This window comes from Lepidochelys kempii, chromosome 3 (genome assembly GCF_965140265.1).
Source record: "Lepidochelys kempii isolate rLepKem1 chromosome 3, rLepKem1.hap2, whole genome shotgun sequence".
Lineage (NCBI taxonomy): Eukaryota > Metazoa > Chordata > Testudines > Cheloniidae > Lepidochelys > Lepidochelys kempii.
The window spans coordinates 140,014,135-140,038,118 of NC_133258.1; the positions used below are offsets into that span (position 1 = coordinate 140,014,135).

The 23,984-nt window shown below is 40.0% G+C and overlaps 1 protein-coding gene across 10 annotated transcripts in view; it reads right to left on the bottom strand.

The window, feature by feature from the left end:
- Positions 1-23,984, bottom strand: part of AKT3 (AKT serine/threonine kinase 3) — a 258,802-nt gene that overhangs the window by 118,053 nt on the left and 116,765 nt on the right. For all 10 annotated transcript variants that reach the window (XM_073338268.1, XM_073338267.1, XM_073338266.1 and 7 more), the window contains one exon: positions 13,804-13,929. Coding sequence is in view for 5 of the 10 variants with exons in the window: in XM_073338264.1 (XP_073194365.1) it covers positions 13,804-13,929 (126 nt within the window). In the remaining 5 variants the exon portion in view is untranslated. The remainder of the gene's footprint in view (positions 1-13,803; positions 13,930-23,984) is intronic.

The window sequence follows — 23,984 nt, forward strand, 5'->3', positions numbered from 1 at the left end:
TTTTGTTTACACAACAGTGTATCTGTTAATAATGATAAGCCACAGATATTCTGTGAATAAAGCATCTTCCCATTCTCTCTTTGCTAGGCAGGCACTTCTCTCCCCTCTTTCTTCCTGTCAGCATAGTGGTAAAGTAAAACTTTTTGATATCATGGTGTGTGTACCCCATCATACAGGACTACCAGAGTGCCTTGTTTTGTATGGAAAGCAGTGGTTTTACTAAAAATCAGAGTCTTCTCTAATATAAAATGAGAATTTAGGACCTTGCCTACACATTGAAGTTGCACTGGTTTAACAAAAATCATTATTAAACTGATTTTAGTTAAATCAATGCAAAACGCTGTATGAATATAGTTCCATTGTTTTAAAACTGTTTAGCTTGCACCTGTAAATTTACCAATGCAAGCTAAACCAACATATACCAGGTTTACATAAAAGTAAGTATATCCACAAAGAGTTTTCCAGCAGTTTAAATCAGTTCTTAAAAAAAAAACACCTTTAGTTAAACTGGTATAACTTTCTGTGTAGGCCTATGTCTCAGAGCATGGGGACTAACAGAAGGAAAAAGTCCTATAAATCCATGGTCTTCTAAACTGGCCTCTAAACAAAACACAGGCCTGTTTGGTTTAAGACACACTGGCCCTTACAACCAGAGTGCCTTTGTGGGGGCAAGGGTGGTGGTGTTCACCCTCCTCATTAGTAAGGGAGGTCCGAATCAATGAATGGGATTGATCCATCTGGTGCAAGCGTTGCCCATAAAGAATTTTATGGGATGAAGGCCAGCAATTTTCCAACTTTGCCCTATGCTGTCGCCACTAAAAGCTGTGGATGAGGTCTGGTGAATCCCTACCACCTAGCCCAAATCCTCCTCACCTTTCTTCCCTCCCACTATGAACTGCAGTGCTCGGCAGCAATATCCTCTCTCCTCACTATTCTGGGAGCAGCATTGCCTTATGCTGCCATGATTGCACATGTGTTCCTGGATCACTTCTGCTCAGGCCACCTTGTCCTTCCCTGGCAAGAAGCAGTTAGTGCTCAGCTAAACATCTGGGTTCCTTGGTTGGAGGTGAGTGGCAGCTTTTTCTCCTCACATATTACCAGCATGCTTCCCCTCCATAAACTTATCCAGCTCAATCTTGAAGCCAGTTAGTTTTTTTGCCACCCACTGCTCCGCTTGGAAGGCCGTTCCTCTAAAACTTCTAACTGTCAGTCTAATTTCAAGCGTAAACATGTTGATGGCCGCTTTATATCCAATGTGAGCACACGAACAAATGGTGCTTAACTTAAATAACTCCTCTCCCTTTCTGGTATTTATCCCTCTGACCTATTTATACAGAGCAATCATATCTCCCCTCAGCCTTCTTTTGGTTAGGCTAAACAAGCCAAGCTTGATAGGAGTATTGAGCCAAACAGAGGACTGACAGATTACAGAGCCCAGAAGACGCTGTGAGACACTGCTGCAAGAGGACGAAACAGCATAAGGCATGGGCTTTTTGTCCCAGACACCAAAAATAAAAATAACGCACCAGGAAGGTGGTTTAACAAGGCCCCAACGTTATTAATTTAACACATTCCGAAAACTCATCCAATGCAGTGTGGTCATACTTACACAATCCATATCAACCAAGAAAAGGCTGCCCTTAACCCGAACCCCATCCAAATCTTTAACCAGGTTGCAACACCAAGGCTGCGATGCTACTGGCTTCCCTTCATACAAGACAATACGAGCCCCAACCCATCACCACATTGTTGAAGGGATGCCTTCCGATAATCCGACTTCCAGTTAATCAGGGAACTGAACCTGTTGTAATAACTGAGGCCTAGCAGGTCCGGTTGTGAGCTCAACTGTGGAAAAGCAGGTGAGAGTCTTATAAAGTGTTACAGTCATCTAAAATAACAAATGCTGAAAGGAAAAAGTACAAAATACAGACAGAGACTAAATTAGTCCATAAACAAGGTCTACGAATACAGCCAAAGGACTGTGTTAAAATCATGCCTGATAAACAAGAGGAGAATGGAATCAGAAAGCTTGTATCTTCCACAAACAGAAGCTGGCCCAATAAAAGATATTACCTCACTCACTTTCTCTCTCTGATATCCTGGGACCAACACAGCTATGACAACATGGCAAACAAAACTGGTGTGTCAAAAATTAGGCCTAATTAGTGAATAGAATAATAATTCATCTCCCACTTTTGGGCTCCTTAAAAAGGAATATTTGGGGGAGGGACCAAATGGGGAACAGACTTCTGAGGGAAAGGCAGACAGGCCTCTGCTTCATTCTAAAGACTGTCCCTTGTTCATGAGCCCTGAAGTTCAACATATTGAAATGTCAGGCCATCACCGTTGCACGAATGAAGACCCAAGCCTGATTACTGTGTCTTCCCTTCCTTCTTGTATTCCTTTCTGACCCTCATATTCTTCCTATCCTCTCTCTTTCTCAGCTTTTTACCTGATCCTGAGATCAATGCAGCACACAGCATCCCTACAACAAAGTGTAGTGTCCCAAAGTGTTTATAATTTAACCTAACCTTCCTACCCTCCCCAAGCAGCTAAGGGGAAAGCAAAACAAAACAAAAACATCAACCAGCTGGTCCAGGCCAATCTGGCAATAAGGGAAAAATTCCTTCCAAGCCTCAAAAGTCAACTGGTATGATGCCTTCAGCAAGGTCCAAAATCCTGGTCCTGCTCTAATTCTAAGGAGTGGAAGGAGGGAGCTGTTGTTCCTGGGTGCAAAATAGTGCCCTGGGCACAGGAAAGGGCTTATAAGCCCTCTCATTCAGTGCACAGGGTCCAATAGGCTTCTACTGCAACCTTCAGTCCAGTCTATCAGCTGGGAAGACCTTCTTCCCCCAAGTACCCTATCTTCAAGATCACAAGGAAGCTGGTGTCCCATGATGGTGGGCATGGGGGGCAGGCAATCATTACAGGACCACCATGGCTTTCTTTCCCCCACTGGCCCAGACAAAGCCAACCCATCGTCGCAACTAGAGTGCTCATTGTAAACTCCCTGCTGCACAAGGGAAGCACTACTTCTATACTTCTTGTGTGTGTGTAATAAAGTAGACCATAAGTGAAGGGATGTTGTTTGAAACGTACAGATCTGTACATGAATTCAGCAGGTATCCAAGAAGTAGAAAATTAAGTGGCAGATGTGATCTCTTGGGCTAAGCCAACCCTGTCACACTTTCTTTTCTCTATTTATAGTTATCAAGGTTTTGGTTGAGTTCTCCTTTATAGTTTATTGAAATGAGATCTCATAATATTTATTTACAGATACAGGATTTCCCCACTCCTATCCCCCATATTTATTTAGGAGGTTTACTGGATTCCTCTTCATACATTTGACAAATTTAATATGGACTTCTTTCTAACTGGGCAATTTTTCTGGGCACGTAGCCAGCCCACCCCCTTTTTTTTCTTGTAACTCCAAAGCTCCTTTGCTGAAGTCTTAAAAGGAGGGTGTGACTTTAAGCACCCTTGTATTCACAGCCTTCACACAGTTCTAATAATCTTTGTACACAATGTAACTTGTGAGGTATCATTTGAAAACGAATAACTAATTTAACATCAATATTCTTTTGTGCAGTATGAACATGTGTATTAAGAGTTATGGATGTATGCTGGAATTATTATCAAAGTGTGTTTAATCCAAATATGTCAGGAGGAGATGGTAAACAGGTCTGCCCTAGATAAAGGGATGATTATTTGCTTCTCTGACCAGCCTAATCACCAGGCAGAGACAATGAAGGTCCAATTTTACATATCAGGTAAACAAAGTTATCAAGCAAAAAAGTGGGGGAGGAGTCAGCATGTCCTCTACACCCAGCAGGAGAGAGGAGTTTATTTTTAAGGAGTTTTATCTGAGTTTACTTTTCAAAGAATACATTGCAAAGATTTACTGGTCTATAAAGGGGAAGGGGGCTGAACCTCAAGTGATACGCAACTGAAACAACTGATTGTATACAATATTACTGTATTATAAAAGTATATAGAGTGAGGTCTTTTCTGAAAGCTAATGACACACTGGTGATTAATATCATGGTGAAATGTACAGATTAACACGATATGAGGAAATACGGATACTTAATGATATTAGGCTTTAAAGTCTGTGGCCAAACAGGGAAAAACAGGTTCGCTCCCAGACAGGAGAGAAGGAAGCTATTTATCTGTCTCTTATGTAAATTAAACAAGGTGGAATCAAAACAATGAAAGCCCCATTTACATACAGGAGGATGGGAAGCCAACAGGAAGGGAAAAGACAGCATGAGGTCATCCTGTCTCTTGAACTAAAGTAACTGAGCTTTGGAAAATATAAGAAAAGACAGAAGACATCTTTGACATCCATCATTAGACAGACAAAAGAGGCCAGAACTCTTCAAAGCTGAGAAAAATGGGTCCTTTAACCAAGAGCGGGCAGAAGTCACTGGAAATCGAATACAGGTGAGAAACCTGCTTAGGCAAAGATCTTTCACCTAGAAAGACAAAGAAAGCCAGCATCTTGTACTTCCATGGAAGGTCCTGACTAAGGGAAAGTCAGCCATGTGTGGGAAACACAATGACTGGTGAGAAACCATCTTCATCTAGTAAGGTACAGGCTTTGGTCAAGTTTTAGACTTTTAGATGCATGCTTTCACTTTTATTTGCTTATAACCCTTTCTAACGTTCTCTCATACTTGAATTCACTTAAAAGCCTATCTTCTTGTGCTAATAAACTTGTTTTACAGTTAATATAAACCAACTCAGTACTGTGTTTAAATGGAAGGGTGTACCCCAGTTAAGGTTATAAACTGTGATGTGCTTTTGCGTCTTTGGAGGAACAAATGAACGTTATTATTTCTCTTAACTGTCCAAGAGAAGAATAGACATTCAAGAGAACATAGTTTTGGGAAAATTCAGGACTGGGAGTGTGCTGGGGTTGTAACTCAGGCTTGCTGGTTGTAATAACTAGGGCTGATGACAGGTTGGTGGAGTCGGAATTGCTAGACCAGGGCTGCCAGTGTACACGGACACTCGGTGTGGCCTGCATGCTTGTTGCTGACTGAACATTCCAGGCAGGAAGTTACAGTAACAAAGCTTTGTGGGGAACTCAGGTAAAGTTATAGGGTAAGAGGTGACAACCGCTCACTGGTCTGGATTGCACCCTGAACACTGTGACAGGAGGATTTAGATGTGTCTCCCCACTGTCTTTAAATTTTTAAACTAAATACTGTAGCTGTGGGACAGAGGGGAGAGGTTTAAGCTAACTTCAAGCCATTTTAAGCAGACCACCATGTTTCCTCTAAATCATCCTGAGAAAAGTAACACCACTTAAATACTTTGTCCTGTGACAGAAAAAATATGATGAACAAAACTTAGGGTATTACTGTTTAGACTCCTGCCCAAAAAGGTCTGATGAATCAAAGCCTTATCAATGTAAATATACCTCGCCTTGTCAGAAATGAGGGCCTTGCACTAAAATATGCAGATTCTGCTCCCTCAGCATTTCCCTTCAGTCACCATACTGTAGATAGAAAGCATTCACTGTGCAGGGTTACAGATAAAATATTTTACTGTTGTGTTTTTGAAAATTTTGGAAGATATTAGGAATAAAAGCACAGAAAGAGTGCCAACAGGTCTTGGAAACAACGGGCTTGTCTACACAGTGCAACAATGCTGTGATAAATGAAGCAGGGGTGGGGGGTAGCTCCCTTTTATGGACACACGGCTAGCCAGTTAGCTACAAAATCCCTGTTAGCAGCTGTTCTCAACTTGCTTTACCTGTAAAGGGTTAAAAAAAACCATAGGTAAAAGGAAAGGAGTGAACACCTGACCAAAAGAGCCAACTAGAGGGCCAGAACTTTTTTAAATTGGGAAAAAACTTTCCTTTTGTCCGCTCTGTCCCCTCTCTCCGGACACTCCCACTCTTTTCTTTCTCAGCTCTTCCCCAGAAGGGGGGTGAAAGGGCTTGAGGGTACCCCACAGGGTGGAATTCCCAAGTGCACCTTCCTAGGTTCAAAGGGGTTTTTTTGCATTTGTGTGGTGGCAGCATTTACCCATTCAAGGTCAGAGAGATACTGTAACCTTGGGAGTTTAATACGAGCCTAGAGTGGCCAGTATTAATTTTTAGAATCCTGGTGCGCCCCCACCTTCTGCACTCTAAGTGTCAGAGTGAGGAATCAGCCTTGACAAATGCACACTAAAGGAGCGTGATTTTTAAAGCACACCAACGGGTTGTGGACTAACTGGCCTGTGTAGATCCTCCTGGTATGAACTAAAAGTTCCCTAATGCACATTAACATAGTACTGAACAGAACTGAGAGTTTGTGAAAGTTGCCCTGGAGATTGAAATCATCTTTTTAAACACAGAACAGGTACAGCTTAAATAATGGCACTGCAAACTTGCCAACACCACTGCACCAATGAGTATGAGTCTCCACCTGAAGAGACTGCCCTCAAACTTTGTCTTTTCTGCTTAGACAACTAAAAAAAAGATGCAAGTTACAGCCAATCCTAATGTTTTATCATATGGACAATAAGAACTGGACTGAAACTATCATCTCACATCACAAGAACAATGAATAGCCATCACATGACATGTTGCAGTCAATGCGAACTTGACCAAAATGGTATTAACAATTCTCTCGCTGTCCATCTGCAAAGCAGGAATCTATGAGAAGTAACTTACTCCACTTTTATTAAGAATGAATATGATACATTGCATGAGGTTGCAAACCTGAAGCATTTCAGGAACTTTCCAATCAGAGGCCATTAGACCAATTATTAAAGCTTACCAGGTGCTGTAAATCTAGATGCTGTTTTCATTCACTTTTTTCAACTTTTGGGGGGGGGGGGTTAATTCAAACTCCTCCCCTAATAAAGTAGTGAACAGAAAAATTATATTCCTTTGCCAATTTACTGTGTGACAGCAACTTGCGTTATGATTTTAACTCTTTCATGTAATTTTTATGTTTATGGTTAATGTCAGATGCTACTCTGAGGGCAGTCTGTTTACCTAATCCTCACTCAAACTCTCAAAACTTCTTTTTATGTTATGCAGCCACATAATGCATTTTTTCTCCAAGTATATTTCTGTTTCTGGTAGATGGCTGTAAGGCAAATAAAATCTGTTTTATGAAATAGTTCTAATTTATTTAACCACAGACCAATGGCAGAGGATTCAAGTTTCTCAGACACTAAAAAATGTCCCTGAATTTTACATTCATTCTTTTCTTAAAATGTATTACTAGATTCTTTATTAGGCAAAAATGTATCTTCCTCTATTCTTAAAGACACTCCACTGAATGCATCCGATGAAGTGAGCTGTAGCTCACGAAAGTTTATGCTCAAATAAATTTGTTAGTCTCTAAGGTGCCACAAGTCCTCCTTTTCTTTTTGCAGATACAGACTAACACGGCTGCTACTCTGAAACCTGTCAATCAACAATAATCGATGTTAAGATTATCCAAATGATTCCCCTCCAAAAAAGAAAAATGTATCTTGTTTACCAAAAATGTCCTCTCTTCAAGTATCACAGTCCACAAATCCATGATAACAGTTCTTCAGTCGGTATGGCACAAGGGAGGGAGAAGCAGATCTGTCCATCTTTGGCAGGAAAGGGAAGCCACTCCAATCTGAACAGCCCACCAGTTTGAGATGTTTTCCACAGCCAGAAAAATACCACTGACCGCAACTAATTATTACACATTATAGGAGCTATAATATACGTATCTAAAAACCCACTTCAGCACATATAGGACTCCAAACTAATGTAATTAGTCAACAGAACCTAGGCCCTATATGCGTTAGATCTGTGGGCCTTGCCACTTGAAGAATGGAAAATTTCTGAAAAAAGAAAAGGAGTACTTGTGGCACCTTAGAGACTAACCAATTTATTTGAGCATAAGCTTTCGTGAGCTACAGCTCACTTCATCGGATGCATACTGTGGAAAGTGTAGAAGATCTTTTTATACACACAAAGCATGAAAAAATACCTCCCACCACCCCACTCTCCTGCTGGTAATAGCTTATCTAAAGTGATCACTCTCCTTACAATGTGTATGATAATCAAGGTGGGCCATTTCCAGCACAAATCCAGGGTTTAACAAGAACGTCTTGGGGGGGGGGAGAGACAAAACAAGGCGAAATAGGTTACCTTGCATAATGACTTAGCCACTCCCAGTCTCTATTCAAGCCTAAGTTAATTGTATCCAATTTGCAAATGAATTCCAATTCAACAGTCTCTCGCTGGAGTCTGGATTTGAAGTTTTTTTGTTGTAATATCGCAACTTTCATGTCTGTAATCGCGTGACCAGAGAGATTGAAGTGTTCTCCGACTGGTTTATGAATGTTATAATTCTTGACATCTGATTTGTGTTCATTTATTCTTTTACATAGAGACTGTCCAGTCAGAAACAAATTGTCCTATTCTCCATCAGATCAAGGTCCACGGTAAGAAAAGGTATAGAAAAGGAAAACAAAAATGATTATGGGCATGGAATAGCTTCCATATGAGGAGAGATTTAAAACACTAGGACTCTTCAACTTAGAAAAGACAACTAAGAAGAGATAGGATAGAGATCTATAAAATAATGAATGTTGTGGAGAAAGTGAAAAAGGAAGTGTTATTTACCCCTTCACATAACACAAGAACTAGGGGTCACCTAATGAAATTAATAGACAGCAGGTTTAAATCAAACATGAGGAAGTACTTCTTCACACAACCCACAGTCAACCAGTGGAACTGGTTGCCAGAGGATTTTGTGAAGGCCAAAAGTATAAGTCGGTTCAAAAAAGCATTAGATAAGTTCATGGCGAATAGGTCCACCAGTGGCTATTAGCCAAGATGGTCTGAGTGTCCCCAGACCTATGACTGCCAGATGCTGGGACTGGAGAACAGGGGATGGATCACTTGATGATTGCCCTGTTCTGTTCATTCACTCTGAAGCATCTGGCATTGGCCACTGTAAGAAGACAGGATACTGGGCTAGTTGGACCACTGGTCTGATCTAGTATGGTCATTCCTATGTTTAGATTATTTTAATGCAAGTATTAAGAAGGCTGAACTTGAGAAATTGGAATGCAGAAACAACCAGTACCAAACTATTTGTTAGCTATGAATTTCTCCTCACCAAGGAACCACTGTCTAGAGCAGGGGCCTCAAACACGCAGCCCACGGGGTTATTTCCTGTGGCCCGCCAAGCTCCCTGCGCCCCCCACCCCCGGAGTTATTTCCTGCGGGCCGCCAAGCACCCCTCACCTTCACTCCCCCTCCCTCCAGGCGCTTCCAGCCGCCAAAGAGCTGTTTGGTGGAGCTTAGCGCTTTCCAGGAGGGAGCGGGGAGCTGCACGCTCAGGGGAGGAGGTGGAGAAGAGGCGGAGCAGGGGCGGGTATTTGGAGAAGGGGTTGGAATAGGTGCAGGGAAGGGGTGGGAAGAGGTGGGATGGGGCGGGGCCTTATGGAAGAGGCGGAGTGGGGGCGGGGGGTTGTCAGTGATGCGGCCCATGGGCCAATGTATTAATCCTCATGTGGCCCTCGTGGTGATTCGAGTTTGAGATCCCTGGTCTAGAGCACCCTTCATCTGAAGGCAGCAGCTGTGGAAGATAGGATGTCCAATTTTTAGAGAGTTTGGTGAAGGTGGCCGACAAGGGCTATGTTGCAATTTCATACATTTCCTCTTACAGATCATAAGAACACTTGGTCTACAAGTCACCATAGCTCTAAGGAAATGGGCGTTGAGATTAAATGATGGAGCTAAGGACCTTACTCTTTAAGATTCTGATATGGCCAGATGAATCCATCCTAATATGAAGAACTTAAACATCTTCTTTTCTTTTGATACTGAATGGCACAAGACAAAAAAGAACCTTTGATTTTTTCTAAAGGGCTTGGAATGCTCAATATGAAATCAATAAAGCCTGTGTGTCACTGAGAATATACTGAAGTCTCCCTTTCAAACCTGAGGTTTTGGGGCAAAAGGAGGGCATGATCATTTCCTGTGCAAAATGAAATACTGAATTTACTTTGGATGCAAAGACTGGTTTTAGTCCTGATGACAATCTTGTCACAGAGGAAGGTGAAAATTTGAGATTTAATACATCTCTGAGGATATGTTAGCTGAGAACTACTTTGACAGACAAGAAATAGTGAAATTTTTCTGACGTGTTTAAATCGGAACAAAATTAGGGCCAATAAAATGACATTCAGATCCCAGAGTTATACCTGATGAACTCAAGGGGGGCAGGGGGAAATCAGTGGTGCTGCACCTAGGAAGCGCCCAGTGTCTGGATGAAATAAAAACTTCCTCTTCCTAGTGGAACTCAAAATAGCACACAGAGGAAACAACTGAAATTGATGAATCCACAGTAATCCACAAATTGTACTGTCCTCCAAATGTCCTTTTCTGCCTTTCCTCTGCACAGGACTCTGATGACATCATTTAAAAACAGGCACACACTCCTGTCTCAGAGCAGCTACAAGTATGTCTATACACACTGGATCCAGTTACCAAACTAAATGGTAAGAAGCAGTACTGAAAATACTGGTGCCCCTATGTAAAGTAAGACTTGCCTGGGAGCTGACTGAATAGGTATTTCATATGAACATAGGCTTCTCTCAGGTCTGTGGAGTATAGGAAATCCCCTTTGTTGATGGCTGCTAAAGTTAACTTGAGCGTCTCCATAATGAATTTTTGACTTCCTTAAATATCTATCTAGGTATTTTAAATCAAGCCCAGACCTGTTCCCCCAAGCACTCCTTCACAAGGAAAATAATAGAGTAAAGGCCAAACTTCTTTGGGCAAGGATCCAGCTATACTGCACCACTTTGAAGCAGGTGAGAAACAGCCTCTCTGCCATACTCAGTCTCTTCAGCCAGGGAGAGATGGGAGTCCCTTTGGCTCAAAACAACCACCTCTTGCTAGATGTTCCAGAGGAGTCTCTTGAGAGTAAGGGTCTAGAAGGCCCAGTCACAAGATAACCCAGGAATGGAAGTGCCAGAGCTCTAGCACTTTTGAAGCTGCAGACAGAAGGCAGCAGTCACTGAGGGTTGAGGCACATCCCAAAGGGAACAAGTCTCTGACCAAAAAAAATCTGCAATAAACCCCTGAAAAGTTTGCTGCAAGAGAAAATCTGTATTTGGAAGAGCATGGAGAACGTGTGAGGCATGAAGGCATGGAGGAGAGGAACATTAGTAAATGATAAAGAAAGTGGACCATGAGGCCACTTACCACTGTCCATAATGTCTTCTGGTGGTTCTGGCTGCCTTCCCTTCACAACTAAGGGGAAGTGGAGAAATGCTGTGTAGACTGTAAGGAAGTCTGCTTTGCTTGCAGGTTGGCCAGAATTTGTTCAGGCTTTTATTTTGTCTGAAAGCTAGATCCTTTCGTGAATACAGTGAGGAGGTGCTGGCAGCTTCTCCACTAGAGAACCAGCAGGGCTTCTCCTGTCTATCTCCGTTCCAGCTCTGGCAAGGGAGACCAAGGAGACCCTTGCATTGAATACAATGATTCTGATAGCCCTACTACCTCCTTACAGAAGCAGCATAAATTACTGCCCTGACATTTGATGAGAGGCACAAAACAGTTTTTACAATACCAGGACTTCCTTCATGGCTTGTCCACCATCATGTCACATCGCCAAGATATCAATATGTCATCTTCTTTCTTCTCATGCACAATACTGCAATTTCTACCCTTTAGATGTTAATGGAAATCCAAGACACTAAACCTAAGTGTGTCCAAAAGGTAACACCTTATTTTCCTCACCCATGTTCTTAGAATTCTTCAGTGGTTACTTGTGTATGCCAGAATCCAGTACGAAGTCTTTTACCCTAGTTCCAAGGTCCTCAAATGAACTACTGCACCTACAATTACCAAACAGAACTTCTACTGTATTCTCCATGTTCCTTTGATAGTAGGCTTCTTTCTATTTACTATCCTTATCTCTCCAGAGTAGTAGGAAGTTTCTTTTACAGATTGCTCCCACATAACCTCCCTACACACTTTTCAAATCAAATATCAAGAGGCATTTTTTCTGCAATATATAACTTCTTAACCCTCTCTTTAATGTAACAATTAAATGCTACTCTCTAACCCTTCTACTGTCCCCATAGCCATTCTTTCTGAAACTTGGCCACAGGATCTCCCTTCACTGCTCCCCTACCTGAACTACAGATACTATATGATGTATTGCAATCTATATAAATTCCTTGCACTAGTATGAGTTAACGCATAGGCTGTGTATTGCATCATATCATACCAGTCTCAAAATGCCCTGTTGCGACCAAGTGCGGTACTACAGTTGTGCCTTGTCTTTGGGTGTCAGTAAGTTCACATTCACAGATTGATGCAATGAGGAGCCAAAACAAACAAATAAAAATAAATACGTCTCCTTCAATAAACCAGCATAGAAGGAGTACTTGGAAAAATAGTTCAAGGGCCCTAAACTCAGTACCCTGGTTCAGAGATCCCAAACTTAATTAAGTCCAAAAACGAGGCCTCTGAGCCTGGTCAGGCTACTCTTCTGGAACTGGAGAGAGTTCATCACCCCTTGCAACCTGGATGGCTTTTAGTCCCCTCTCTACTGTTCAGCTTCCTGTTTCTGTTCAAACAGGCCAAGCCTTACGGCTGAGCAGACAGCCTCCTTAAATATACCCAGGCTGTTTTGGTTGAGAGTTCCTCAACCAAAGAGAGTTCCTCTTAACAGGGCAGAACACTCCTTCACAAAGGGTGTAGAATATGAATGAGATTTTCAAAAAAGCCTAAGAAGATTTGGGTGCCTAACTCCTTGTATGCTCCTTTGAAAATTCTGTCCAAACTCTAATTCTTATAGATCTACAAATGACAAGGCTTAGTTATCATATTATTTTTCAAGCTAACTTGCAACAGGACTTGAGTGTCTAACTCCCTGAGGCTCCTTTGAAAATCCCAGCCTTTGTCCACACAATATCTTTATTCAGTTTAGTCCCTCAAGTACTTTCATTTTTGTGGCAAACACCATAGGCCATATGTCTTCATTTGGAAACACCTTTCTACTGTCCCCACCTTCTGGGGACGAACTGAATCTGAAAGGTTACCTTTTAAACAAGTTCTATAAAAACCTGGAAATCAATATGGCTCCATTTTATCCACTGGATGCATACTTCACAGACTTGCTAATACATGTAAATTGTTTGATTGCTTGGAACTACTGATTACCCCATGTGGAGAGCTGATTACCTGATTATCCAAGAGACTAATCCTTTAGCTTGATTTTGTGCCATTTGACAGTCCGGATAATTTTCTAATTACTTCGAGTTTTCAAGTGATTTTATAGGTGTTACTGGGGAAAGGAAAAGAGTGGGAGTGTCTTCGTATAGGTAACCTTTTCCCACAAATGTACATCTTATTACAGTCGCCTGTCTAACTTGTTGTTGTTAGTTACGGTTACAGATAATGAAGAAACTTTCATTGGAAAAGCTTCAAAACCTAATATTTGGTAAAACTTTAGTGGTATTTCCAAGGTGTTGTTTAGAGTTTGACTTCAACCACAGTAGAACAACCTTGACTCACAGCATCAAACTTAGGTTTGACAGTGAATTTTTAAATTACACATATAAAGTGTAATGTAGTAGGTATTTATCAATATGCTAAGAGTTAACATTTTATATTGAGTGATAATGTCTGTCCCTCCCTCTTTATATAAGCACACTACCATGGGATCTAAAATATTTTAATACAGTAAATATATTTAATATTAGTAATATATATAATTATGTGCAAAGAATTAAACAGGTTTATAGTGATTTAAATACTGTAGGTATAACAGATGCTGAAGAGAGACTTACTTGCCACTGAAAAGTTGTTGAGGGGATATGGTAGATCCACATCTTGGGGCTTCTCCTTATACCCTATGAAAGAACCATCTGTCTTCAACAGGAAGTATCTTGGCCGCCAATTTTTGATATATTCTCCTATATAAGAAAAATATACATTAATATCAAAGAAAAGAAAGACTTTGATAGGAGATGTTACAGCGCCGTATCCGTGCCCAACATTAACAGTGTCAGCATTTGTTTGAACAATTTTCTTCATTTAAAAGAAAAAAAGTCACACTTTTATAATTAATTGCACTTTATGTCTCAGAGATTCATTCAACAATACACACAGAGTTGTGGGCAAAGCAAAACCTTACACTTAGATCACATACATTATTTTAAAAACACTGACATCCTAGATACTGTTCCCAAAGTGAAATGAATAATAAAGAAACAGCATGCACTGTTTATTACATTATGGTAAAATCCAGGGCCAAGGAGGTAAAAATGGACCTTCTCTCTTGTGAGCATTGTTGATTACAAATTAGCTTCCCAGAACTTATCTACCATGCAAAGACCCAATGCAAAATCCAATTTAAGAATAAGAATAAAACAGAGGCTCAGAAAATTGTCCAATTTCATACACGAACAGAGGAAAATACATATACTGTGTAAAATCTTATTGAGGTCAAAGAGCTGTTAAAAACTGCTTTTAAATTTAACACGTGCTTGGAAAAGATAATCAAATGCAGTTTAAAATTAACTAGACAGATGCACTGTTTACTAGAAGTAGTGTAAACTACAAGCCGTCAACCACTAAATCATATTACCACCTTCTTCCACTGATGCATGCCGAAAATTTTCCACGAAGAATGTAAATCAATTTCAAGATCTTTCTGTTAACCAATTAGATGTGCACTTGATACAGCCAGAGAAGTAAGCAAAATCTAACACATACAGTTGTGATATTAAAGGAGACAATCAACAAGTACGTACATCAGTTTGTTCATAATGCAATTTCAAGAACTTCACTGACTATTGAAATGCTCCTTCACAAAAGTATTGGTAAGAAAATAGTGAAACTAATATGCCAAGCAGATGGTGTTGTGGAATGAACTTCTATCTTCTGAAAAATTACTAATGCAAGCTATTTTCATGCATTACTAGATTAAAATATGGGAAACCAATCTTCTCCAGTAAATCAAAATGGTCTGAATCAAAAACTTTGAAATCAGAAAAGTGACTGGTTTCAAAACTTTTTATGATGAATTCTAGAGAAATGTTTTATCTAGATGATTTATTCAATGATATTTCAGGAATAAAGACAATGTCTTTATCCAAATAATTCACAAATAAGTAGTAATCAACCAGTAATGATGTGTTGTCTACTATGAACAAAACCTCCTGCAACACTTCTATATCTGGGTCTTTAAAGAGTTTAATGAATACACTTAGATCAATTCCCATGTTACTTACATACACTAGTGCTAAACAGCATGGTTTTGCCTTACGTTTCAGCCCCAATATAGTAGTAGCCCACAATGATAGCCAGATGCAGAACATGTCATTCCAAAAGGAATATACAATACAGCACCACTTCTCAGGTCTCTTGCACCACGGATGTCTTTCTTTAAAATACATTAACTTTGCCTGGTTCTTATATACGAATCACACCCAAATTTGCTTTTTCAGGATGTTGTTTCCCTCACAAAAAGAAGTTAATATAATTTTTGCACACAGACACATTGAAGAATATGCCTTCTCTTGAAATGATCAATATTGCTGTAACAAAACTGGCCTGGATAAAGGCTATTGAAAATGGAGTGGGTTTAGGTGAATATACTTATGGGCAGTTTTTTGTTTATATTGTAATTTTTAATGTATAGATACCATGCCCATAAAAATGGATGGATGCCCACACTTGCACTTCAGAAATCTGAAGAATAAAACAAACAACATACTGGTTAACATTTCACTTAATTGCTGAAATAGCTTAATAGTTATCAAGATACACTCATTTTCCTCTGCTTAATTTATAAAATGCTCCCTTATAAAAATAATTATGCTCCCTTCTGCATAATCCAATTGTTTTAAGATTAAAAACAGCTTTTGGTCTATGTTTCTTAAAAGTGATCAGTGTTCACATGAAGCCAAAATTTCTCACCATAAGAAACAAACACTCATACATTACATATCTCAGGATATTTGTAACGGAGGACAACTCTCTGACTTCCAAATGACCTATCAACATTTCAACTTTAAATTTTTATGTTTTTCAGCAATAAAAATATGTGCATATGTAAACATCATTTAAAGTCTATTACATTTCTAAAGAAGCAGCTACTACTAAATTTGAAGTCATAGTAAGACTATATTTTCAGAATAGAACATATGTTTACCAAGTACCTTAAACATAAAAGAACTGCAAAAGCCTTACATTTAAAAGTTTGTATATTCAAGTGTTAAGATTAAAGTAAAGGATTTTGTGAGAAAAGAAAAGTCCACATGGACCAACCAGCAGAAAAGATGGCCTGACAATTTAATGAAGTACAGTCTTTGAGGTAGTTAAAATAGCAGTAGTTTTCCTATAGAGAATTATTAGTTTGTACCCAGCTTCCTGCTGGGTTAATTTAAGCTAAATTATTATTTAGCTTAAATTTACGCCCTTCTAAATTGAAAAACATGTTCTCCTAGAATCTGCTTACTAGACTTGGAAGAGCTGTATAATTTTACTCATTGCACTGAAGTAAACCAAGTTATTCATGCATCTTTTTAACTCTGGTCAAAGTATTTAATGCTATTACAGAATAATGGCACTTTCACATACAAGGAAAATTCTGTAACCCAGGAGTCAGCTTCAACCTCTTTGCTCCTCTAGCAATATTTCCCAGGGCGTTCCCCAAAATTGGGAATTGATATGGCAACCGAAATTCTGATTCACATGAAAATAAAAGTCTGGATCTTTGACAAAGCAAAAAAATAAGAAAAGAAAAAAAATGTTGAGGTAGCTATACAAGGAATATGGTAATACCGAGTACCTCAACACTAGAATAGAAGACAGCTGTGTAGACATTTGGGCTTAGGCTGGAGCCCAAGCTGTGGGACCCTCCACCCTTGTGGGGTCCAAAGGTTCAGGCTGCAGCCTAAGCCCGAATGTCTACACAGCAATTTTACAGCCCCGCAGCCCAAGCCCTGTGAGCTGACCCAGGCCAGCCCACAGGTGTTTAATTGCTACATACACGTACCCACAGGGTCATGAGAACGAAGTTCTGAATTGCTCTTCACCTGACATTCTTTGGTTGTTATTGCCAATGCATTACATGCAACACCAATGAAAGGGGGTTTATACTGCCATTTCTTTATACGGCCATTTCCAAGCAGATAGCAACATGACTTGCCTTCAGATTTTTTTTTTTCTGATAAGGAGTTTGTTGTAGTGATGTAATGCTTGTAATTTTGATACTTTGCTAAAGAGCTGTGGTGGGAGGAGATTTCTGTGGAACCAGACAAGAGTCTTCAGTTTGCTCATGCGCACATAAAATGAATCTCTTAAAGTCAGTTATGTCTTTAAATTTACCTCGGGTCTCTAACTATGTCTTCAAACACAGACTTCACCGAACACTTTATGGTTCTTTTTACTATTAACATCCATTTGTAATCTTAAGAAAATGAGAATTCAGCCCTCCTTTTGAGAATTACTAATTCAAAAATACCCAACTAATTTATTGCTGACAAATCACAGTAATTATTAAGACAAATTGGTCATCTATGCAACAGATAATTTAACCTATTTTATTTAACAGAGTTTGATACTTTTGAATATGAAAAGGGCTTCTGGAGATGTCAGGAAAACATTTTTAAGACACAGAGCTGACAGGCAACGGAAGGAAGCCTTTGAGTTCAATAACTTGCTTCCCAGAAAGGAGCAACAGCTGCCACACAGACACAAGTGAGAATTAAAAAAAAAAAAAAAAAAAAACAGTAAGCAGAGAACACCAAAAATCTGCCTCAGATATTTCCTTATCAATTTATCAAAATGGTTTTAAAAGAAAGAACATTGTGGGGTGAGGGATTGTTTGGGATTTTTTATTTGTTTGGCAGGGTACCGGGAAGGGGTGGGGAAATGGGACAAAGCGAGTTGTACTATTTTTTTTATTTTTAAAGGAGAAATGTACATGTTTTCTGTTTTAAAATAGACTACTATCTCTCTCGTGTCCAGATAAACAAATGGAGGGACAAAAATAACAATGTACCTTTACAGCAAAGACTAGGAAAATGGGGCAAACAAAAACTGTTTAAAAGAAACCAAGGCTAAAGCATATTCATATACAAGTTATTAAAATGAAGCAAGATCATGAGAGATGCCAGGTCAAGCAAGACATCAAAAATACTGCTTTTTGTTTTTAAATTGAATTTACTTACCATGGCCCTCTGAGGGCAGTGTTACCTAACACAACATAAGAAGCATCAGAAGTGACTTTTTACCTAAGATGACAGTTATTAAATTTACAATGGTTTTAGTAAATATTTACCTGTTGTGATTTCATAACATATGGAAATTGCAACGTAATCTAAAGCAACTGTAAAAAAACTGAGATTAAAAGAAATGAAAAGTATATCTTCCCTTCGCATCAAGTGTATGCTTTTTAATATAATGGAGTATTATAGATGCACGCACACACACAAATTTACTTTAAGGAGAGCCAAATTTTGGCAATAAATGTTTAGATCCTATCCTCTCTCTTTTATATAGTAAGGCAGCCCATATTTAAATAAAAATGCATGTTTCCAAGAAGCCACTGCTAATACTAAATGACATTTTGAGTACATCTATATTAAGACTTGAAAAATTCAACTGTCTATTCACCAGTGGGAAGTTTTCCTTATTAAGTGTGAAGAGCATATATTGCCATCTATTTATGCAGTACTGAAGCCTTCCTTAAGAAGTTTCTAGCCTGGGAGTGAAGATAAATGAGAACTGAATGTAAACTGAGGGAATGTTGTCTTTCTGAGGCTACAGACCATTCCAGTTCACCTAATGTTCCTCCCAGCTTAACAAAGTGCTATCACAGTGTAATTAACAAGACTGATCAGTTTTACTACTGCTGTTCAGAACCTATGGGCAGAAACTGTCAAGAACCTTGTGAGAGACCTTCCTCCCCCTTGCAACAACCAGGAAGCGGAAAAGGGAGGAAAAGGCAGAAATCATCTTCTTTCCAATAGGACATGGACAGAGATCAAAATTAAGAGGTTGACTGAGTCACCCAGGAAAATCCAGTAACAGCACTCTAGTTGAAGTCGCAGCACATTTCCCAGTAGCTGGAAGTGAGTAGGAGAGCTGGGCTTCTTACCAGGGGCACTGTTCCTGGACCTCACTAATGGGGTTCCCATACCCTCATCTTTTGTACGTACCTCTAGCTAGAATGCCCCCCACCCAGTTTATCTGGTAGAAGACTATACAAGATCTGCAAGATGCCAGACATCTTTGAAATGAACAGGGGAGCGTAAACAGGAGTAGGACCCTCCTTCGCCAGGACATTCCACTCCCTATGGCCAGCCAGAGTAAGATAGGAGCCAAATGGCTTCTTACTCCCGATGGTCATTACTTTAAACCTTTGCCTTGCCAGGGTTTCTTGAGCCTCTTGCTCTATTTTAGCTAGAAGATTAATCCTCCAACTGGTAGAAAACTAGTAAATTTTCCAAGCTCTTTTGTAGATTGCCATGCCAGTCAAACAGTCTTCAAAACAATAAAGAAAGGCTATTTACCTTACAGTAATTGGAGTTCTTTGAGATGTATGGTCCCTGTATGTATAGCACTGTGGGTAAACATGCACTCTGTATGCCTGGGAACGGAAGATTTTTCATTAGCAGTGTGCATGGGTCTGCTCCTGCATCTCCTCTTGCTTTGGATCGAGGGCATAAGGGGCAACACAGACAAACCGCCTCTCCAGTTCCTTCTCTAAAACAAGTCACTTTAGGAAAGGATCTGAAGCTGAGGGGAAGGAGGGTGGGTGGTGGTATACAAACAGGGACGACACATTTTGAAGAACTCCAGTTTTTGTAAAGTAATCTTTCTTTCTCTGAGCAATGCTTTCTATGTGCATTCTATGTGGGTGTCTCACAAGCACTACTCACTGAGGAAGACAGTGCAAGGAGCCACTAGGGTTGCCAACCTCCTAATTTCTGAAAATCAGACACCCGCCCCGCCCCCACCTCTCCTCTTCCTCCAAGTCCCCGCCCCTGCCCCCAAGTCCCCACCCTCTGCTCACTCCTCTCCCCTATTTCCCATTGCTCAGAGCTTCCCTGACTCCTCATTACGAAGTCTGCCAAGCCCTCTGCTGCTTTAATGTACATCCGTCCACACTTGAACTGCAACATAAGAATCACAGAGAAATAAATTCAGGCCTGGCATTAACAGAGTATCCATCCCTATGTGTTAACAGTCTCAGGCCCTCTTCTTATTACAGGTCTGAATTTGGCCTCTTTGCTTTAAGCGGAGGCCTAACAAGCAGATTCTGGTCCCACCAGCACCTTTCTAAACCCTGAGCAACACCAGCATGAGCAGCCAAGGGACATACAAACCCTAACTCCAGCATGCTGCCTGGGAGCGCAGGTCAGAAGAATGCTGTGGCTGCATGGGAGCAGCCAGCAGCCCTGCTGGTGAGATAGGATGTGGCCATCCTGCACAGTGCCTCCCCTTGCACTGCCTGCCCAGCAGACCCCTTCCCCACCCGCTCGAGCCCTTCCCACCTCGGAGCTGCCTGAGAGGGCGGCCAGAGGAAGCGCTGGCTGCCAGGGCAGCTCGTGTTCATTCCCTCCTGGGGAACATTCCATGCCTGCTGGGAGCTCCTTACCCCACTCGCCATGGGCCCCCACACACTGTCTTTGATCGCAAACTGTGCTCCTCAAAGGGGCCACCCAAGCCAGTGCGTGCATACTGCCTCAGGAACTGCCTCTTCAGGGCTGGGCAACAGGTTGCCACTCCTCTCCCTCCTTACCCACAGGCCGCAGTGACCGGACATTGCCAGGTCCCCTTTTCCACCCAACTTTCCGGTCGAAAACTGGACAGCTGACAACCCTAGGAACCATGCTGCACCACAGACTGCAGGACCACTGTGCCTCAAGATGCACCTGCTGAAGAGGATTGTACTAAGGCCTAATGTCTATAAAGGTATGCACAAAGCCCCATGTTGCCATTCTACAGGAGGAGAACACCCTGAAGAGAAGCAACCAAGGTAACAGTAGACAGTAATGAAGAAGCAGAGTGGGGAAGGAAGCAGAGTGTCCCCAGACATGAAGAATGCTGTGTAGCTCAAAAGTTTGTACTTTCCACCAACAGAAGTTAGACCAATAAAAGATATTACCTCACCTACCTTCTCTTTCTGATACCCTGGGACCAACACAACTACAACACCACAAACCAATAATTATATATGACAGTGAATGTTGAGATTCAAAAAGTTAAAGCTTTATAACCATTAAAACAGTCAACATCATGTCAAAATATACAAAGTAAATATCCTTAAGTTAAACCCTAGTAAGCAATTTCTTTATTTTGCCTACGTGTAATTTCCAATTATTATCCATGGAAATATTTTTTCATCTGTTTGTGTGCTGAGAGAAACATTGACCAATAAAAATGTAATACTTCCAAGCCTAACTCTGAGTCTCATCCAATGTGGCAATTCTTATGGCCTTATACACCTTTGTGTCCTAGTATTTTAGCTGACTTTTTTAAAAAGAAAATTACTTAATAGTAATTCTTGTTCTCAGAAGGCTTGTAACAAAAAGGCAAAACCCCTTTAGCTAAGTACCACATCCAATGAATTCCCTTGCTGATCTTTTTGCTAATTCTAAACATATGTCTTCCCCATTTTAAATTACTGGACTGAATCTCTGTCCTATCACCTGTAAATTTAGTACTATTATGGATTCTAGTCATCGTTCAAATCTTTCCTTCCTGTTGCATTAAACTCTCAATTTTTTTTAAATATAAAAATATGGGAAAATATTAAGAATAAATATTCAACAAGAAAAGCGAGAGATTGCCCTATACAACTGTAATATCAGTCTCTAACTTAGCAGGTCTGGACTCAGTTTTTAAAAATGCATTTGCTTAAATGTGCACCTAACGTACTCTCACAAAACTACTAATGTGCCATTGCAAGACAAGGATTTGCACACACAGGTTACATAATGCATCTCCTCAACATGAGCATGCACAAAATCATCTTGCCAATTTAAACATTACTCTTATTTCCCTTTCACTCTTGAACACTTCAGAAGACATGTAACCCAATCAAATTCAATGGGACTATTCAAATGTGTGAAATTGCTCACTTGCAAACGTGTTTACAGGTTCAAGTACAAATTTGGGTCCTGATCCTATAACAGTAAATGTTTAAAGTGGCAAGATTTTCTTCCTGATAGCTCAAATTGGACATAGAAAAGGTCAGTTCTGAATCTGGCCAGGATGTCTGTAACTCTTCATAATTGTAGCCTGAATTTTTAAAAGCAAGTTCATAATCTTATCCAGCACAATTTGTGACTAATCATCAATATGGGAGTGTAGGTACACATCTTTCAACTCATTTCAGATGAAAAAGCAGGTCTTTGAATCAACTCACCTGCTGACAGTCTCGAGGAAATATATCTTGAAATATATATTTCAAGATAACTGTTTTTATTATTGGAAATTCTTGATGGATAAAAAATAATGTATTGCTGCCTAGAGCAACCTGGTCTTTATTGTCTATAACTGTAATATCTAAACCACCCTGATTATATTTCTTGTTTCTCTTGAGATGAGCAAATTTATATTCCATTTCAGTAATAAGCCTAGTGTACTCTCCACTTCCTATGTCTGTTCTCACAAATTCCATAATTGTATACTTGCATACTACAAAGTTTTAGTGCAAAATTCTGCCCTCAAATATGACTTCACCAACCAATGGAAGACCAGTTTGAACAACCATGATCCTTCTAAAATATAAAATCTTCCTACTGTATTTTCCACCACATGCATCCGATGAAGTGAGCTGTAGCTCGCGAAAGCTTATGCTCAAATAAATGTGTTAGTCTCTAAGGTGCAACAAGTACTCCTTTTCTTTTTGCGGATACATACTAATAACACGGCTGCTACTCTGAAATATGATCTTTCTTGCACTGTAGAACACAGAAGAACATGGAATAAATCCATGAAGAAGAAATGCCAACCCAGCTAACAAAAAGAAGGTGACTCACCATTTGCAAAACTACTGACCTCTGCCAGGACACAGATGTAGAAAGCACTACTTGGTGGGAGGCAGTCACACCTGAATTCTCAATTAAACTCCAACTGAAATAATAATTCCAAATTATGCCAAGACGACTGAAATGCTGATTCCAAGGACTAAAAAAGAAGACATTAAATGCTCTCATCAGTTTGTTTTCTTAGTTCAGTAATCTTGAAGAAAATGTCTTTTCCAGATTTAAGACTGACATCTTTCTTTTTTCCTATAAAGACACAGAATAAGATTTCTGCTAAGCTTGTTCACATAATATTCAAGTGATTCAGTGACTAACCAAAAATCTTTGTTATATCCTGATGTAAAAAAGTTAGAAGAGAAGTACACGGAAACAGCCATGGAGCACTTCAAACTACTATTTCCATTTACCATTCTTAAGGCAATATCTTTATCCCATCAAAATAACCCAACTACCAGAACAGTAAACTTAACTCTTCTATGCAGTGTAGTTGTAGCTGTGTTGGTCCAAATATATGAGAGTGAAAAGGTGTGTCAAGTCTGACTTTTATTGGACTTACTTCTGCTGCTTAAAGAGACAAGCTTTGAAGCTTACACAGACCTGAAAAATTATTCTGTGTCAGCTCAAAAGTTTGTCTCTCTTAACAAAAGAATAAGGTCCAATAAAAGTTATTACCCCACCCACCTTGTCTCTCTAAACGTATTCTTAATATTTAAGAGGGGAAAGTCTGTGGATTTAACTTTCCACTTCCATAATCTAAAGTAAGAGATCACCTGACAAATAGGAAAAAATTAAATTTACACTTAACCCTTTTGGGACAGCTTTAGTCCTTCTCCATATGTCTGTACCCCTTTTCTTGTCAAAAATTTTCATTTTTACTTCTTTCAAGTGAACCTGGAAATTCATAACAAACAAAACAATCCCCCCAAAAGGGGATATTAGGGGGGAGGGGAGAAAGTATGATT